We start from the raw sequence: 16725 nt of genomic DNA on the forward strand, positions 1-16725 counted from the left end.
ACCCACAATGAACTGGGCTCTCCCCCATCAATCACAAAGACGAAAACTTCCAATTTTAGGGTTGCCTATGGCCTGAGCTTTTGGAGGCATTTCCTCAGTTGAGGTTTCCCAATTTCAGATGACTTCATGTCAGATTGATTTAAAAACTAGCCTGCACAAGTGTTTTGGTTAGGGTTTCTATTCCTGTAAAAGCATTATGACCAAAGCAATTTATAGATGGAAGAATTTACATGGCTCCAGAGGGTTAGAGTCCACAGTGAAGAAACATGGCAGCAAGTTGATGATGGCTGGAGCAGCATGCTGAGAGGTCACAGCCTTTACTGTAACCACAGAGCATAGAGGGTGAACTAGAAGTAGGTGACGAGGCTATGGGGACACCAATCATTTAAACCAGTCTATTTACAACACAGTGTGAAGTGATCGCTTGGTAAAATACTGACAGTAAGCTCCACTGAAGGCCTATGATCTCTCCAGCCTCAAGTGTTTGACCAGGTTTACAGTACCAGGCATGAATTTCTTCCCTGTGAAGTGGGCCTCTTATCTCGAGAGAAAGCTTCTGGCCACTCACAGAGCATTTACACCATTCCTGTATGACTGGGCACATCCTGCCTGGCAGATTGGTATCGCAGCATGCAGCGTCTACTCCTGATTAATATCATTGATGATGCCCCTCCCCCTCAACTCCCGACAGCCACAAGTCTGCATAGCACCACGTGGTCTTCTGAAAACTAACCAGCAAGAAGAAACCCTCTGGCTGTCTAGCCTGACAGTAGAATAAGAGGAATCTTCAGGAACGAGGTCTTACAATCCAGTTTTGTGGCAACCAAGAGCGACGGTAATAACCTGTACTGTTCTGGGGTCCTCTGGAGTTACCTCGAGCAACTCATAACGAGGTTTCCCATACCTTGGATTTTCATTAAATAACCCTTGGCTTCCAGGAGCATCATTATCCATATTTGCAGGGTACGTCTATTCAAATTATTTATTACTATTGTCTATTATTATTATTATTATTATTATTATTATTATATTTTAATTAGCTCACAAAGAAATAGGTTTCCATAAAGTTTTGTCAGGCACCTTAGCCTTAATTAATCTTCTCTCCCACTTTTTCCTCTCTTCCTTCTCTATATGAATCATCCCACTTCCCAATACTCCCTCCCTTCTCTTTTCATGTATTATGGGTTCTAGAATCCCTCCCTTGCTGAAGGCCTCTTCCCTTCCCCACACTCATGGGCCCTCAAGCTTCCTGGCCTCTACAGACACTCCAAATTAAATATCTGAACCTGAGGACCCACATGTAAGGAAGAACAGGTGACATTTCAGATCCTGGGCTGTATTTTATTCTTTAAGCAAAAAAATGAAAACTATCAGGAAATTACACACACACACACACACACACACACACACACACACACACACACAGGTACAATTAGCAATAATAATTTTTGTTTTTAAGACAAGAGTCTCTCTGAATAGCCCTGGCTGTCCTGGAACACCCTGGGAGGCCTTGAATTTAGAGATCTGCCTGCCTCTGCCTTCAGTGCTAGGATTAAAGGTGAGTGCCACCACTGCCCAGCTAAATTAAAGAATTTTTTTAAAGGAGTAAAAATAATGTTTCTTTACTGTTCCACCCATGATAAAGTTCCTAGGGTTCTCACATTTTGTGAGGAAGATTACAGTACCCTGGTTATTAGACTTCATTTCTACCTTACCTCTAGGCTTGAGTCTTTGATAACAAACCTTTCTCTTCAATTCGAAAATTTACACAAAACCAACTAGATTCATAGGCCAAGATTGAGACTTATTATAAACTTTATATTTGACACAAGAAATAGGATCCTGTTTTTGTTTACCATAAGTTCTTCTTGGCCATCTACCCAGCTCTTGCTGGTGATATTTCTAATTGCATTTATAGCTTTGTAATAGATTGAGCTTTTCTAACCCTGCTACACATCTGGAGAATGAGTGATTACTCTTGTTTCTAGTGTTTCTAACAGCAGCCTTTATGATTCATATTTTAAAGGTTTGTGGGTTTTTTTTTTTTTTTTGACCACGGCTTTTCAAACCATGAATTGCAACCCCATATGGAATCACATCACTGAATGTAAGGGTCACAAAAAATTTGTCAATTTCTGAAAACGTTGTGACCAAATACTAAGTCAAAAGTACCCCAGGCCTCTGAATTGCAATTTTATAATTCATTGAAGTTTTGGTTTTGAACACACAGTAGCAGGCTTTGCACTGCACAAATTCTCAAAGCACTGAGCATCTAACCCATCATCCACCAACACTGTCTTAAACAGCTCAGCTCAGGTTGGAGACTATGGTGTAATGAATTACAGTTTGTTTCCTGCACATACGGTTTTCTGCTCTTATAGAAACATACTGGTTTAATTAAAGAGAAGAAAAGACTTAATATTTACTTATTGATATTCCTGAACAAGTTCATATTAAATTAGTGTGTCTCTGGGTTGGATTGTGTGTGGTAGAATGTTTAAGAAATTAAATTCCTGACTTGAATTTCAGTTAAAAAAAAATCAAATCAGTCAATAACTTTTGACCTGAGATCAGAACAATCTCTTATCATTTCAGAAACCACTTTAAACATACATCAGTTATTTTATACTATGCATATGTGTGTGTGTGGTGTGCATGTGTGTGTAAATAATAGTACAAAATGGCTGAAATACAAAATCAAATAGCTTTCTCGGCATTAATGCTTATAGAATCAAACTAATTCTGAAACACATTGACATTGATCTCTGTCCTGGAGTAAGGTTTAATTCCTCATGTAAAATAAATGAGCAATCAATCTAACTAGCATATTAATTTCTGTCCTCTTTAATAAATGGTGACACTGTATAACAAAGAATCATCTTAAAGTTAAATTTCTTATGAGTTCAATGTCTATTTTATATGTGCATATGTAAAAATTTGGGGGGGGGGAAGAGAGATTACAAGTGGAGAAAGTTTAGGGAACTTTGTCTTAGATAACCTTAGTTACCCCAAAACAGATGCTACTTCCCCATCTTTTTGGTCTCAGAGGTGTTTGTTTTCACTGAAGGTCCACATGAAGCCAATATCCCTGCCATATCCTCAGGATACACCAGGGCACTGGCATAGCCTCAGGATACACCAGGGCACTGGCATATCCTCAGGGTACATCAGGGCAAGGCCATATCCTCAGGATCTAGTCAGTCCTTGAGACTTTTTTCCTGTTGGTTAATATGTCAGGTTTTCAGAGTAGGCACCTGAAGACCTAATGAGATATGAATTATTCTGGAAATGTCAGATTATAAAACTTCTTCTACTTACAGTCAATTTCCTTTTAAAATTTAATTAAAATAAAATTATATCACTACCCTTCCTCAAACTTCTCTCATGTGCTCCCCTTCAAATTCATGGCCTCTTTGTTATTGCTACATTTGTATGACTAAGTCAGGATGTACTGAGGAGTCCCTTTAAGAGTTGCTTGTTTGTATATGTTCTTAAAATCGTATATGTTGACAGGGGCTCATGCCTTCATTTTAAATTAGTTTTTGGAGAATTTTGTACATCTTTTTTTGGGTTAAAGCTCCCATGTTCAGCGTTTCAAATTTAAGGCAGACAGATACATAAGTTCACTGTTACCATATAGTTTTCTTGAAGATTATTTGAAGATGAAAGGAACACTAGCTGGAAGCATTTGTGGCCTTGGGAGAAGAAGAATGCTTGCATATCCTCTTAGAGGCCTGGTTAATCGAAGCTGATACTTCTATATACCCATCCTCCCTTCCCCCACTCCCATTGGAGTTTTAGATCAAAGACAGTGCTTTATGATTTTAGAATTGGTGATTCTCATGCTTTCTGTTTTCTGCAGTGTGCTCTCCTCTAGTTCACCCTTACTCTGCACCACTGCGGACCCGCAGTACTTGGCCCCCGAGTGACATCGGTTTGGAACTACTCTCTATTCTGGCAGTCACCCTACAGCACACCATGCCAGTTGCCAGTCACAGTCCCCTTTCACCTCTGCATGAATAATAAGAACGAACGAAGGAAGAAGTTAACCAACCAACCAACCCAATCGACTAAAACCCCTACACCATTGGGCATCGCTCCTTTGCATCCTCGCTGGGAAAAAGCAATTTCACTCCAGCAAAGGTTACTCCTCCATTCTCCTGTTCTGGGTCCAGGGTCCTGCCATCTCCCTACTACCTCCCGGGCTGTGGGTCCCGCATCCTAGCCACCGATCCCACCACCTCCGGGTCGTCTCCCCCGCCCTAGGTCCCGCCCCCTCCCAGTTTCCTTCCAGCCGTGAGTACCGCTACCTCCCCGCCCCCTCCCGGTCATCTCCCGGGCCCCTCCCGCCCCGACGTCGCCCCGCCCTCTCCGCACCCGCCGCGCCCCGCCCCGCTGCCGCCGCCACCATTGGCCAGGCGGGAAGTCGTTCTCCTAGCTCGATCTGCGGGAGTGCGGGGGGGAAACTTCATTATTACTGTGACGCTGAAGGCCGGGGAGGCCCGAGCTGCCTGAGGGTTGCAGCCGCCGGGTCGGCGCTGCGGACCCGGGTGCGGGTGCAGGCGGGGCGACGATCTCAGGGCACCGAGCCCGCCGCACTAGCGGGGGAGGGAGGGGGCTGGGCTGTCCGCAGCTCCCTGTCGCGGAGGCGCCTCCCGGCTCTGCTCGGCCGCCGGCATCGGGTGACCTCCCTGCGTGAAGAGCATCGCGGCGCGGCGGCAGGGGAATTCGCGTTGCGGCTGGCCGCGGGCTCCTCCCACCCAGCTGGCGGGCGGGGCTCGGGGATCCGGTGTCTGGTGCAGACGCTGCTGCGGCCGAGCGAGCCGACGGCTGGACCTTGGAGCAGGTGTGTGAACCAAAGGGCTGAACCTGGGGAGACTCGCTCCGGCTACTGCGGGATGCGTGTGCAGTTCGGGGCCCTAGGGGAGGAATGCTTGAACTTTGCTCATCTTGGCTGTTTTCCTTTAGAGTTCACACCTGCCCCATTAAGAAGTGCCTTAAATTTTACCTAAGGCGTCTAGGATTTTGCTGGGATTTGTCTCATCCGGGGTGCTCTGGGGGAGGACGATTCAAGTGATATCTTCCATTTTTATGTGCCTTCTGGCTCTTTCCACAAATAGGAAGCTATTTCTAGAACCTTTCACTTGATAATTTGATAAAGTGAACTGACTTTTAGTTTTAGATTGGAAAGACAGGAAAGCGAAGTAAAAAGGATTAGATTTTAAGATGCAGCCAGAGCAATGTGGTACTTTCAGAGGCAAATTACAGTGCAGCCCTTTTTTGTATTCCTTTCCTCGGATATAAATCAGAAAAACAAAATCGGTGGCTTACACACTCCAGTTTTGACCCCATCTGAGAAGTTAGACTGCAGGAATCAAATTAGATGCAAAACACCTTTGTCATGAAAAAAATAGAAGCCTGGTTCACTGGTAGCCACTTGGACTTGTTCAGTAAATAGTGGGCATTCATCGTGTTAAAAAAAAAAAAAAGAAGCAGGAGTCCAAAAATGTCCAAACTGTTGGAGAAGTCGTTGGGTATTGCATTTCATGTTGCGGGACAAACTTGAATCTCTTAAGATCTGTATACCACTTAAATACGGCTGTGTAAGTAATGAAAGTCGCGCCTCTGCTGGAGACAAACGGCTTTGCACTAGTTTCAGAAATAAAAGCGATAGTCTAATTGAAAGGGATTCTCTTACGAAGGTGGAAATGTCTGAAACTCATTCAGGACCACGGACTATATTAATGGCTCATACCAACATAGCTGCTCGGTGGGGGATCTTATCACATCTTAATGCTCCCCCTTTGTTTTATTTGGGTGACTGGAGGTGCCTGTCAGTGACTTCTTGTATTGCACGGAGAGGATATGGTAACAGGGAGAAACGAAAGTAGAAGTTGTGGTCAGGTGGCTAGCTTGCTGTGAAAGATGCCTGGAGAAATAAACAGGAAAATCGCATTATTTTTCAATAGTTTCTGTCCAATCTATGTAAAAGATGTGAGAGTAGTGAAAATTTACTGCCCCTATTAAGTGGCAAGAATTTTATAAGTTACTCACTTGGCTCTGGTCACATGAAGGATGACTAACGTGATCAAGGTTGGATTGAGGTTAGCCTAACCTACCCCTGGTCCTGATATACACTGAAAAACATTCCCTCTTTAATAGCTAAACATAGTCTTAGTTTCAGAAGTTTACTCATACCTTTCTTTTGGAGGTGGAGTCATACTATATAGTATAAACTAGCTTCTAAGTTACTATAGCCCAAGTGTACATAGAACTCTCAGTAATCCTCCTGCTTCAGCCTTATAAGCCCTGGGATTACAGGTGTGCACCATCACCTTATGTATTTTTAAGCACTTAGGAGAACCCTGTTCTGAAGTTATTTCTTTAATGTGCATCTCTTTAACGTGGTGGGACAGTCCTGGCTTCTAGTCCAAATGCCTAGTGTCTGATTAGGGGTGAGCTAACTTAAGGTCTCCAAGCCTTAGTCCCAGCCTCCCACCCCACCCCCAGTCTTGTAAATGGTGATAATATCTAATGCCCAGAGCTGAAAAGAGGATTAAACAAAGTTAACATAAAGGCCCAAACGGATATAGCTGCTTGGTAAGGGATCCTAACACATCTTCATGCATTCCCTTTGCTTTGAGGTAGTGCAGAGAAAAAGGTAAGTTCAGAAAGTGGGGGGCCTAATTGTTGGGCTCTTCTTCAACAGCTTCTCTGTCCTCTCTTCCCTTCGTTCTCCCCCCCCCCCTTCATTCTAAGACTGGATTTTATATAGCCGAGGCCAGCCTTGAACTCATGGTTGATGCTCCTGCCTTCGCCCTCTTAAGTGTCGTCTTTCTCTGTAGCCACTTAACTAACCAGTGACTCGCTCAGCTGCCATTTCTGCTGGATTGGTAAACCTGTTTCGGCAAGATGACCCCTTTGACAGTACTACCCTTGCCCTCTTAAACATGTGAAACATTCAGAAGTGACACTTGCTGGTGCTAAGTGTGTGCTTCTGTGCAGGTGAGCTCTTTTATCACGAGTCAAGGTTGTAGAGGACAGTCTGGTTAACTATTGAGATTGGCTCGCTCCCCCTCTCCCTCTGTTGCCTTAGTTCTGGTTGTGTAATCACCAATGATTTAGCGAATATGAGCTCACTTATTGCCCACAGCTTGTCTTTTTACATTTTTTTTGTAAAAAATGTCCTATTGACATATATTAATTACATATAGTAGTGGTTTTATTATCACATTTTATAAATTCATAATGTATTTTGATCATATGCAGCTTTGCCTTTAAACTCCTATTTATAAAATGGTAGAGAGTGTGGTTTTTGTGATTTGGTTTGCTTTTGTTTGAGACACAGGTCAGGGTCGTGCTCCAGAGCATGGCTTGCCGTCTGGCAGAGGAAACTTGAATTCTGCCTTTTGACTTCGGCAGGCAGGTTCTATTTCAGCTCCTTATTTACATGTTCCTGGGCAAGTGATTTAATCTTCTTGCTAATCTTGAGGTTTCTAAAGTGGTTTTGCCAACTTAAACTCCCACCAGCTGTGCATAATAAGACTTCTGGCTGTTCTAGATCCTTGCTTGACAGAGGGTGAATTAAATAAAGTTTTCAGATCTAGACCCTGGGTAGGTTTGCAGTCATGGGAGCACTGCTTCCCCCCCCCCCCCCCCCCTTGGTTCAGAAATCATTTTTGAGCCCTGTCCTACTTAGTGTTACTATTGCTGTGATGAAACACCATGACCAATGCATGGGCAGGAAAGGGTTTGTTCCACATTATGCTTCCACACCACAGTCCATCACAGAGGAAGGCAGGGCAGGAACCTGGATGCAGGAGCTGATGCAGAGGCCATGGAGGAGTGGTGCTGACTGGCTTGCTTATAGCACCCAGGACTGTCTGCTCAGGGTGGCACCACCCGCAGTGGGCTGGGCCCTCCCTCATTAATTGATACTTAAGAGAATACTCTACAAGCTTGCCTACAGCTTGATCTAATGGAGGGGTTTTCTTGAGGTTCCCTCTGCTCAGATGACTTTGGCTTCTGCTAAGCTGCATAAAAGTACCCAGCACAAGCCCCTTCTATGTACTGGACACCAGTGTGGTCTCTAATGGTGGAGAAATGAACAAGAGTCTCAGGCTTGGAGCTACCATGGAGAGCCAGAATGCCATTCTGTCTGTCGTAGCACATTGGTGTGCATGCTGCCTCCATCCTCCCCTCCCGTGTGTGTGTGTGTGTGTGTGTGTGTGTGTGTGTGTGTGTGTGTGTGTGTGAGAGAGAGAGAGAGAGAGAGAGAGAGAGAGAGAGAGAAAGAGAGAGAGATGTTTGGATGTTTGGGCCTTGCTGGGCATGACGCTTCACGCTTATGGCCCTCTCAGGTGAAGCTGGGGCAGGATGGTTTTTCATGGGTTTTAGACTAACCTGTACTACATAGCAAGACTCAGAAACAGAACAATGGAGGTCTAGATAGATGGCAGTGCAGCTCATGGTATAGCCCTGACTTCAGTCCCCAGTAGGTAATGCAAACAACAGCAAAACCCCACGTTTTGTTAGCTGTGGTGGCTCACCTCTTTGATCTTAGTACTTGGGAGGCTGAGGCAGGAGGATTAATGTGAGCTTTATTGTAAAAGGCATTTCACTTTCAGGTACAGCTGAAGCACAGGAGGTCCATTTTAAGTGGAGAAATACATTGTTATTCTTGCTATGAATAGAGACTTAAGTAGCCATATCCAGGTTGGAAAACACAACTGTACACCGGTTAAACGTGGGGAGTGTGGTTTTCTGGGATCAGGACTCGGTTCACTTGCTCTCTGCACCCTCACATTCTGCTGAGAACCAGAGACAGCAAGGATGCATGGAGCTCGGTTCCTCCATCGAGGCTGCCCGTCTGTGTGGGCATAGGGTATGGAGGGAGGCTCCGAGAAGTGGAACACTGCCTAACCCGTGCTTTTGCTAAATTGAAAAATACTTGTATCATAAAGTAATGCTGGTGATGTGTGTTTAGAAGGACAGAAACAGAACATCATCCTGCTACTGGAGCTCCTCCTGGGTGTTCCAGATTGTCCCTTCGGCCCCTCATACCTCCATAAGCACTGCCTTCTGTTTTGTGTTCATGAAGGTTTTTGGTTCGTACCTTTACAATGACAATGTATTTGTTTTACAGCATTTAAACTCTGTAACATTCTGATTTCTTTTGTAACTCAAAACGTCCTGGGACACAGTTATACCATTAGTTTATTTTTAACTGCTGTGCAGGATTCTATTTTATGCATATGTAGTTTGTTTCCTTTGAGAAAAGTCTCATAAGTCCAGGCTGGCCTTGAACCCCTGATCCTTCTGCCTGTATTAGATGATGAGATTACTTTTTGTTTTTTACTGGTTATTTTATTTATTTACATTTCAAATGTTATCCCCTACTGAGATTACTTTTTAGTCACCCCATAAAACATTCTTGTTTCTGCCCTGAGTAGCCTCTTAGGGGATGCCTTATAGGTGTGTACCAGCAACAGCTTTTTTTATGTTTGTTTCTAATCATAATGAAATTCTTATATATATGAATTATATGTTTATTCACTTTTAGTCTAAATATATTTTTATGTAAGTTTAAATAAATATATAGAAAGATATGTATTTATACTTATTATAATATATAAATACTTATTTATATATAAGTCTATGGTATATATCATGATGTCTAGATTAATGAATTTCTGACTGTATTGTATGGTGAGATAGCCAGTAGCCAATGTACTCACTTCTATTAAAATTAAAATCAAATAGTATTGAAATTTCAGTTCTTCAGTTATATTAGCCGCATTTCAAATGCACAGCCACTATAGTGGACAGTGCCAACATACAGTATTTCTCCCCTGCTTCAAGCTCCAGGTTTCCGGGTTTGCTGTCCATCTCTGTCTCTGTGCAGTTGCACGAACGCCCATAGCTTCTTAATGAGTTAGGCAGTCTGGCTGTAGACTCAGGAATGAAATGGCTGTGCTGTGCAGCATCCACATCCCCGGATCGTTCCCAGAAAATGCCAGCTTGTTTTCCAGAGTTGCTAATGGCAGTTCACACTCATTAGCTGTGAGTAAGAGCTCTGGCTGTTTTGGTGTTACCAGACTGTCACATTCTCGCCAGGCTGGCTGGGTGTCTTTTGAAGGCAGCCCACAGCTCCCATGGAGAGCCTCCCATTCAGTGAGCTTCACAAAGCCTAATGCCAGCTTGTGAAGAAGGCACCATGCTAAGAAGGTAATGGGAAGGAGCAGGAATGCTATGTCATGGCTGAAAGGGTCTGAGGACCCAAATCCCACTAAAGCACCAGGAAGCCACAGAAGGGACTGGATGTCTTGTCGAACATTTGCTTGCCTTTTATGCAATTCTTGCTGGCAGAAAAAAATGTCAATAATAAAGCAAGTCATTAGAATGAATCTTGTTATTGGCATTTGAGCTTTGTCTCTAAATTTGCTTGCATTTGGGGTGTGCCTGTAATGCACTGAATCCTTGTACACAGACTTAACACCTGCACACACATCACCATTCATGTATCTATTGGTAAGCATATTTGAGAGGATGTACATCATTATGTTAAGTGAGATTATGAGTCCTGCCTTCATGTTACTAGGTTTCCATGACTTTCAGAGGAGTAGGAATCGGTTGTTAGGTAGAGCTGTAGACATGAAGTTAAGACAGTTTTGGAAATGGAGGTTGCCATTCAGTATTCAGCTCACTCACTAGGATTGGAACACACAGATCTATCTATCTACCTTCTCCCTTCAGATTTTAAAGGAAACCCGGAAAGCTCTCCTGCAACCTCAGATGCCCTAAAGAAAAAGATGACCGTGTTGGAAGCTCAGCTTTGCTGTGGTGCAGGCTTGGCAGGACATAGCTGATGCTAGTCCTGGCCAAGGAGATCAGGAGTGACACCTCAGCCTCTTCTGGAACTGTCTTGTCTGCAGAGGACTTAATGCAGAGCACCAGCCTCGTAGGAATCACAGTGACCCTTGGTGGTCACGTCACTTACTAAGTTATGCTAGGACAGTGCTGAGCCCTTTCTACACATTTTGTCCTAGAACTTAGTTATTCTTCTCCATTGGAGAGAAGGGAAACAGGCCCGGAAGTCTCTACACTTCCCTTCTCCAGGCTTCCCAGCTAGTCTGTGGTTGACTTGAGCTCAGTTGACCCATTTGACCATTCAGAGTATCAATCTCTTACCAAGACTAAACGAGAAAACAAATGAGCCACGTATAACACCCAGAGTAAGTTGTCCTTTGAAAGCCATCTCTGCTTTTGTTTTGTGGTCGAAGGAACGAGAGGCAGGAAGTGGAAGCTGAGACGGAGGAGGTGTAGAGATGGGTGCCATTCTGTAGTCTTCTGTCATAGGCTCTATGATTGTGTATTTTGTAGGGAAACAAAAGAAATACCTTCCTTAATAGTAAGGAGGCAGTAAATGTAGAAAAATGGATGAGCGAAGTGAAGGGATCAAAATGCCCAGTGACACATAGACTGACTGAACTAGACATTAAGTTCGTGGACACTGGAAGCAGCCAGCTTTAGGGGTTCAGTTTAGAGCAGGTCTGTAAGTGAAAGCTGATTACTGGTATGTGCGGGGTCCTCCTCCTTTTGAGAGTGTCTCACTCTTACTTATGATGACCTCAAATGCATGTTTCTTCTGTTTTAGCCATCCAAGTACTGGGATCTCCGGGCATCTTCCATTATGCCCGATTAGCTGGATTCTTTAACACACTGAGCCTAACCTGAGGGCTGGATGATTTCAGTGACCCTCACTGCCATTTTGAGACATTATGATAAAACCCTAACGATATTCCAATTAGGAAACCAACCCTCTTACAGAGATGCCTCTGGTTTATGTTACTGCTAGTTCTCCTGGCAGATTTCACCTGTCTACTGTTTCTTCCTAAAGTGTTGCTACTTGTCAATCGGAGGTCACACTTCAGGCTGCTCACCCACACCCACAGGCTGCTCGCCTAGGATTATCCTCACCCAGAGCACTGCAAGTTCAGCTGTGTCTCAAGCACAAACTCCTCTAAAGTTGATTGGCTCAGGATGCCAGCAGAGTATTGAAGAGAGATGCCGTGTGTAGGTCGGGATGCTCGCACCTCATTGGTCAATGTGTTTCCTCACTGTTGTAGATTCTGCCTGGGGGTTGGGCTCGTTCATCATGGAACCCAAGAAGGACAAATTTAGTAACTGGTGTGATGGAGTCCTATATACACTATTACGTCATTCTTCAGTAGTACATCAAATAGATTGACTATTGATCAGGGTATTCATTCTTAGAGGACAGTTCTGGGGATTCTTGGGAATGCTGAACATTCAGCAGTCTTATTGTAGGTTCCATCCTGGAAAGGTCAAGCGTAGAGTCTGAATTCAACCCCCCCTCCCCTGGCTGTGCCACAGTGTGAGTATGGTCCTATGGGTGCTTCCCTTAGCATACTGTCTCATCTTCCCTTCCCTTCATATGTGTATTTGTACATACATACATACACACATGCATGCATACATACATAGTCATTTTTTGGTCTTTCTGTATGTGTAAAATCTTATAGAAGATTAAACAGACCAATACCTTTGAGTTTGACTTAGAATAAGCTCAAACTATGTTTTACTTCTATATGTTCTTAATGATGTAATTATTAATATTAACAGTCAGGGGTTAATTTTATTCCAAGTTAAAAAAAATACCCAATTCTGACAAAAGTAGGTGCCTAGAACAATAATGTTTTAAAAAGCATGATTTATGTGATTTAGTTGATTCTCATTATTTCCAGTAATTACATTTTATAAAGCTACTATGAACAGCACATTAGTGACCTATGGAAACCTTACTTCCAGGCAGAGGAGGCCACTATGTTTTTGTCACCATGAATGTTGCTTTATGTGTGCCTGTTTAGTATACAGTACAACTAATTACATATCTCTTTATACACTAATTGAGGACAGTTTCCTCTCTCTCTCTCTCTTTTTTTTTTTTTTTTTTTTTTTTTTTGGTCTGGGTAATGAGATGTTGGTGTTTGTACTGTGAGCCTCTGATGTCTGGTGTGAACCCACAAACCCACAGATGCTCCCCACAGTCTCTGTGTCAGTGTCATGTCGTCCAGATATTACTCTGGCATTTTTGAGGGGTGGCTTAATGTAAAGATAGATGAATTTCTGTTTTTTTTTCTGTTACTGATTATTGATGGACTAACAACTAACAATTTATTCATGAGGAAAACTCACCTAAAACACACATGTTCTTCTCACAGCAGCCTTCTTGCACCAAGTGTCACTGCAAGGCATTTCAGCTCTAAGCTTAAAGGGAATTCTGAACAGCAGAATCACCAACATGTCAGGGCTACACCATTAACGAGTCTACAAGAATAATTCCAGCTAACATTTGAGCAGGCTCTCAGCTCTGGAACTCTTGATTACATGGCAGACACTCTTAACTGCTGAGTCATCTCTGGTCCCCAGACACATTTCCTTCTCTTGGCTGATCCTGTAGTTGCACATCTCTTAATTATGACTATTCTGTGCTCAGAGGGAACATATATTTTAAATTTTACGATTTCATGCTTTTGTTGAAAGCTGAAAAATTCAAATAAATTAGACTTATCCTAGTGTAGTTGTGTTTTGTATACTGATACAGTGTAGTCATTATTAGAGTATTTTTGTGTTGTGGTATTGTAGGTAACATGTTACTCCAGTAGCAGGGTCGACCTGTGGATCCGTGTGACACTGGTGTTGGTCTTGTGTGTGGAGTGTGGATGTGTAGCCTCCAGCTGTGTGACTATGGTGTTTTTTTGAGCGCTGGGAGTGCTGCTTTATCTGAAAGTGGTTGTTACAATGACGACAGGACGTAATAGTAAACTACATAATATTGCAGTGGCTGATAGTGTAACATTTTGGTGCTAATACCGTTATTGACAGGAGAAAGAAGACAAAACCACAAACTATTAAATTGACAGAATTGAGTATGGACCAGCAATTGAGTTACCTGGGGAAGTTCCATTGTAAACAAATGTCTTATCCTTGTTCTGTCTCTGCCTGTTTTGTACTTAGAGGTTTTCTTTCCTAATCTTAGCAGTTTATCGAAGAACGATACCTAAGCTTAATGCTTGCTTAGTCTAGCATCTAGACAAGATATTAAACTCTTGGGAAGAAGCAATACTTTCTGGTTATGAAGAAAAAATTAAGTTCAGTTTTGTATGTTCCTGCCTTTATAGAAAGTTTCAAAAAATTTAAAGAATAAATTCGGATTACTGTAGTGCCACTGTGGGAATATTTTACATAAATCAAGGACACAGTACTGTTTCTGTTGTCAAGAAGGGTTGAAGCAGGATTCCCAATTTCCCCTCCAGAAACCCACTGTCATTGGATTATAATGTTTGCAGCTATTGCTTTTATGCTCCGAGGAAGGAGTTGTCTATCTTAAAGCCTGCGCTGTGGAAAAAGGCTGTGTGCTTTGTGTCCCTGGGTCCTTAGAAGTCAGTCAGAGTTCTCGCTGTGGGCTGGTTGATGGTGTTGTCACGCTGTGTCTAGCCCTGTTGCTTGTAGTGAGACTGTGTGTTCTTAGAGCCCGGAAGTGATCAAGTAGAATGCCTGAAATGTGTGTACTACAGAAAGTTGAAATGGATTCTGAGTGTTCCTAAGGCCAGAGTTGGGAAGATTTCCTTTAATATCCAAATAAAGAAATTTAAATGACAAACTCTGCTGACTAGAAGTCTTCTCCAGAATCGCTAGGGCAGGAAGTAATATTTAAATGTCTGTCACCTGCCTGTAATTCTTGGTTTCCTCACAATCCTCCATCTTCATGATCTTCATTTTAGTCTTCGTGAAGTACTCTGGATTTTCTGTTTGTTTTTTGTTTTTAGAATTACCCTCTTGTGGATGCTTGCAGCCAACCATAGAACTGAGCATAGGGTCCCCAATGGAGGAGTTAGAGAAAAGATTGAAGGAGATGAAGGAGTTTGCATCTGCATAGGAAGAACAACAATATCAACCAACCAGACCTCCCCAGATCTCCCAGGGACTAAACCACCATCTCAAAAGAACACAGGGATAGACCTATGGCTCTATCCGCATATGTAGCAGAGGATGGCCTTGTCAGCATCAGTGGGTGGAGAGGCCCTTGGTTCTGTCAAGGCTTGATGCCCCAGTGTAGGGGAATATCAGAGAGGGGAGGTGGGAAGGAGTGGATGGGTGGGTGGGTGAGGGAGCACCCTCATAGAAGCAGGGGTTAGTGGGATAGTGGGTTTCTGGAGGGGAAATTGGGAAATGGGATAACATTTAAACTGGAAATTAAAAAATGCAATAAAAAAAAAAAAAGAAAAATAGAATTTCCCTGCTCCCGCCAAGGTTCTGCTTTTCTCCTCCAGTACTTATTGTAAGGATGTCAAGACTCACTAGATGTTTTCTTCAGTAAGGAATTGCCCTGTTTGATATTTCCAACTGTAGTGAGAGCAAGAGCCACAGAACTTTTGAAGAACTACCCATCATTTTCTAGAGCAGCCCCACTATTTTGTGTCCTTGTAGAAGGGCTCCATCTTAATCTGGCCACTTTGGTGTGTATGAGCTGGTAGAGAGGGAGATTTTGTCTTTACTTCTTTGGAAAAGCATCCCGCTGTGGATTTTGTGTATTTTGAAAAGCTTGAGGATGTTGTCAGCAGTAGTCCGCTGGCCAAAGTTGATACCTGGCTATCTGGAAGAAGGCTACACTATTCTCTGATCTCTGGTGAAGGGCGTTACAAATATGATGGGGTTATATTTGAAGAGTAGAAAGAAGAAACCATTAGTTCAGGTAGACAAGTATCCATGCCAGAGGAGGCAGGCCCAGATGGATGTAGAGATTGTGTCTGTAGAGGGCCCCACTTTCAGGTAGGACTGGATTCACCAAGGGATGTGAAGTTTTATTTAAAATTTTCCTTTAAGCGCTACTAAAATACAAAACAGCATCTTTCTAACTTAGAGAACTACTTTTGATAATATTAGCATGTTTTATTTTAAAATGCAAGGCGTGATGATTATTAGGCAAGGGCTATTTTTAATTAACCCAAAAGTAATGGATCTTGTTGTGAGGGTTCATTCAGCTCTCACATCATTTGCTCACATGGGAGAGTCATTTTAATCGGTTGTATTTGTTACTTGATTTCTTCTGGTGCTTTTAAATGATTTTTTCCTAACCTTCCTATTTTTTAAAACAAAACTCTTTTCTAGGCTATATGAGACCCTGAAGGATAAGAACAATGCTATGTTGGGGGTATTGGTCCCTGGGCCAACCAGGCATCAGCTCCAACCTGCAAGGAATCGTGGCTGAGCCCCAGGTGTGCCGCTTCGTATCGGACAGAAGCATCAAGGAAGTGGCGTGTGGAGGAAACCATTCAGTGTTCCTGCTGGAGGATGGGGAGGTTTACACGTGTGGAGTAAACACCAAGGGGCAGCTTGGCCACGAGAGGGAAGGTAACAAGCCAGGTAAGTGCCACCTGTGCCTTGATTGTTAGACACCTCCAAGACAAATGGTAGCAGCTCATGTCTTACCAATCCCCTTTCTTCAGGGAAGCTCTGGGTTCTTTAAGTAGTGCAGTATTCCCCATTGAACTGTGTCTAATTTAAGCCATGAAATGGGAAAATAGCCTTTCTTCTTTTAATCTTATTATACAACATGCAAAGCAGGACTGAGAGGTGATTTTCCTTAGTAATTGAAAGCCAAGACATGAGGGCTTTAAACAAGGAGTCCTCATGTGATCA

At 43.0% G+C, this 16725-nt stretch overlaps 1 protein-coding gene across 3 annotated transcripts in view; it reads left to right on the forward strand.

Moving 5' to 3' along the window:
• Positions 1–4355: 4355 nt before the first annotated feature.
• The window catches only part of Herc3 (HECT and RLD domain containing E3 ubiquitin protein ligase 3), a 90002-nt gene continuing 77632 nt past the window's right edge, over positions 4356–16725 (forward strand). For 2 of the 3 annotated variants that reach the window (NM_001446372.1, NM_001446373.1), the window contains 2 exon segments: positions 4356–4846; positions 16195–16449. In NM_001446372.1, coding sequence (NP_001433301.1) covers positions 16224–16449 — 226 coding nt within the window. In that variant the 5' untranslated portion in view covers positions 4356–4846; positions 16195–16223. 3 annotated transcript variants of the gene reach the window in all.

Source organism: Rattus norvegicus, chromosome 4 (genome assembly GCF_021556685.1).
Source record: "Rattus norvegicus strain SHRSP/BbbUtx chromosome 4, alternate assembly SHRSP_T2T, whole genome shotgun sequence".
Taxonomy (NCBI): domain Eukaryota; kingdom Metazoa; phylum Chordata; class Mammalia; order Rodentia; family Muridae; genus Rattus; species Rattus norvegicus.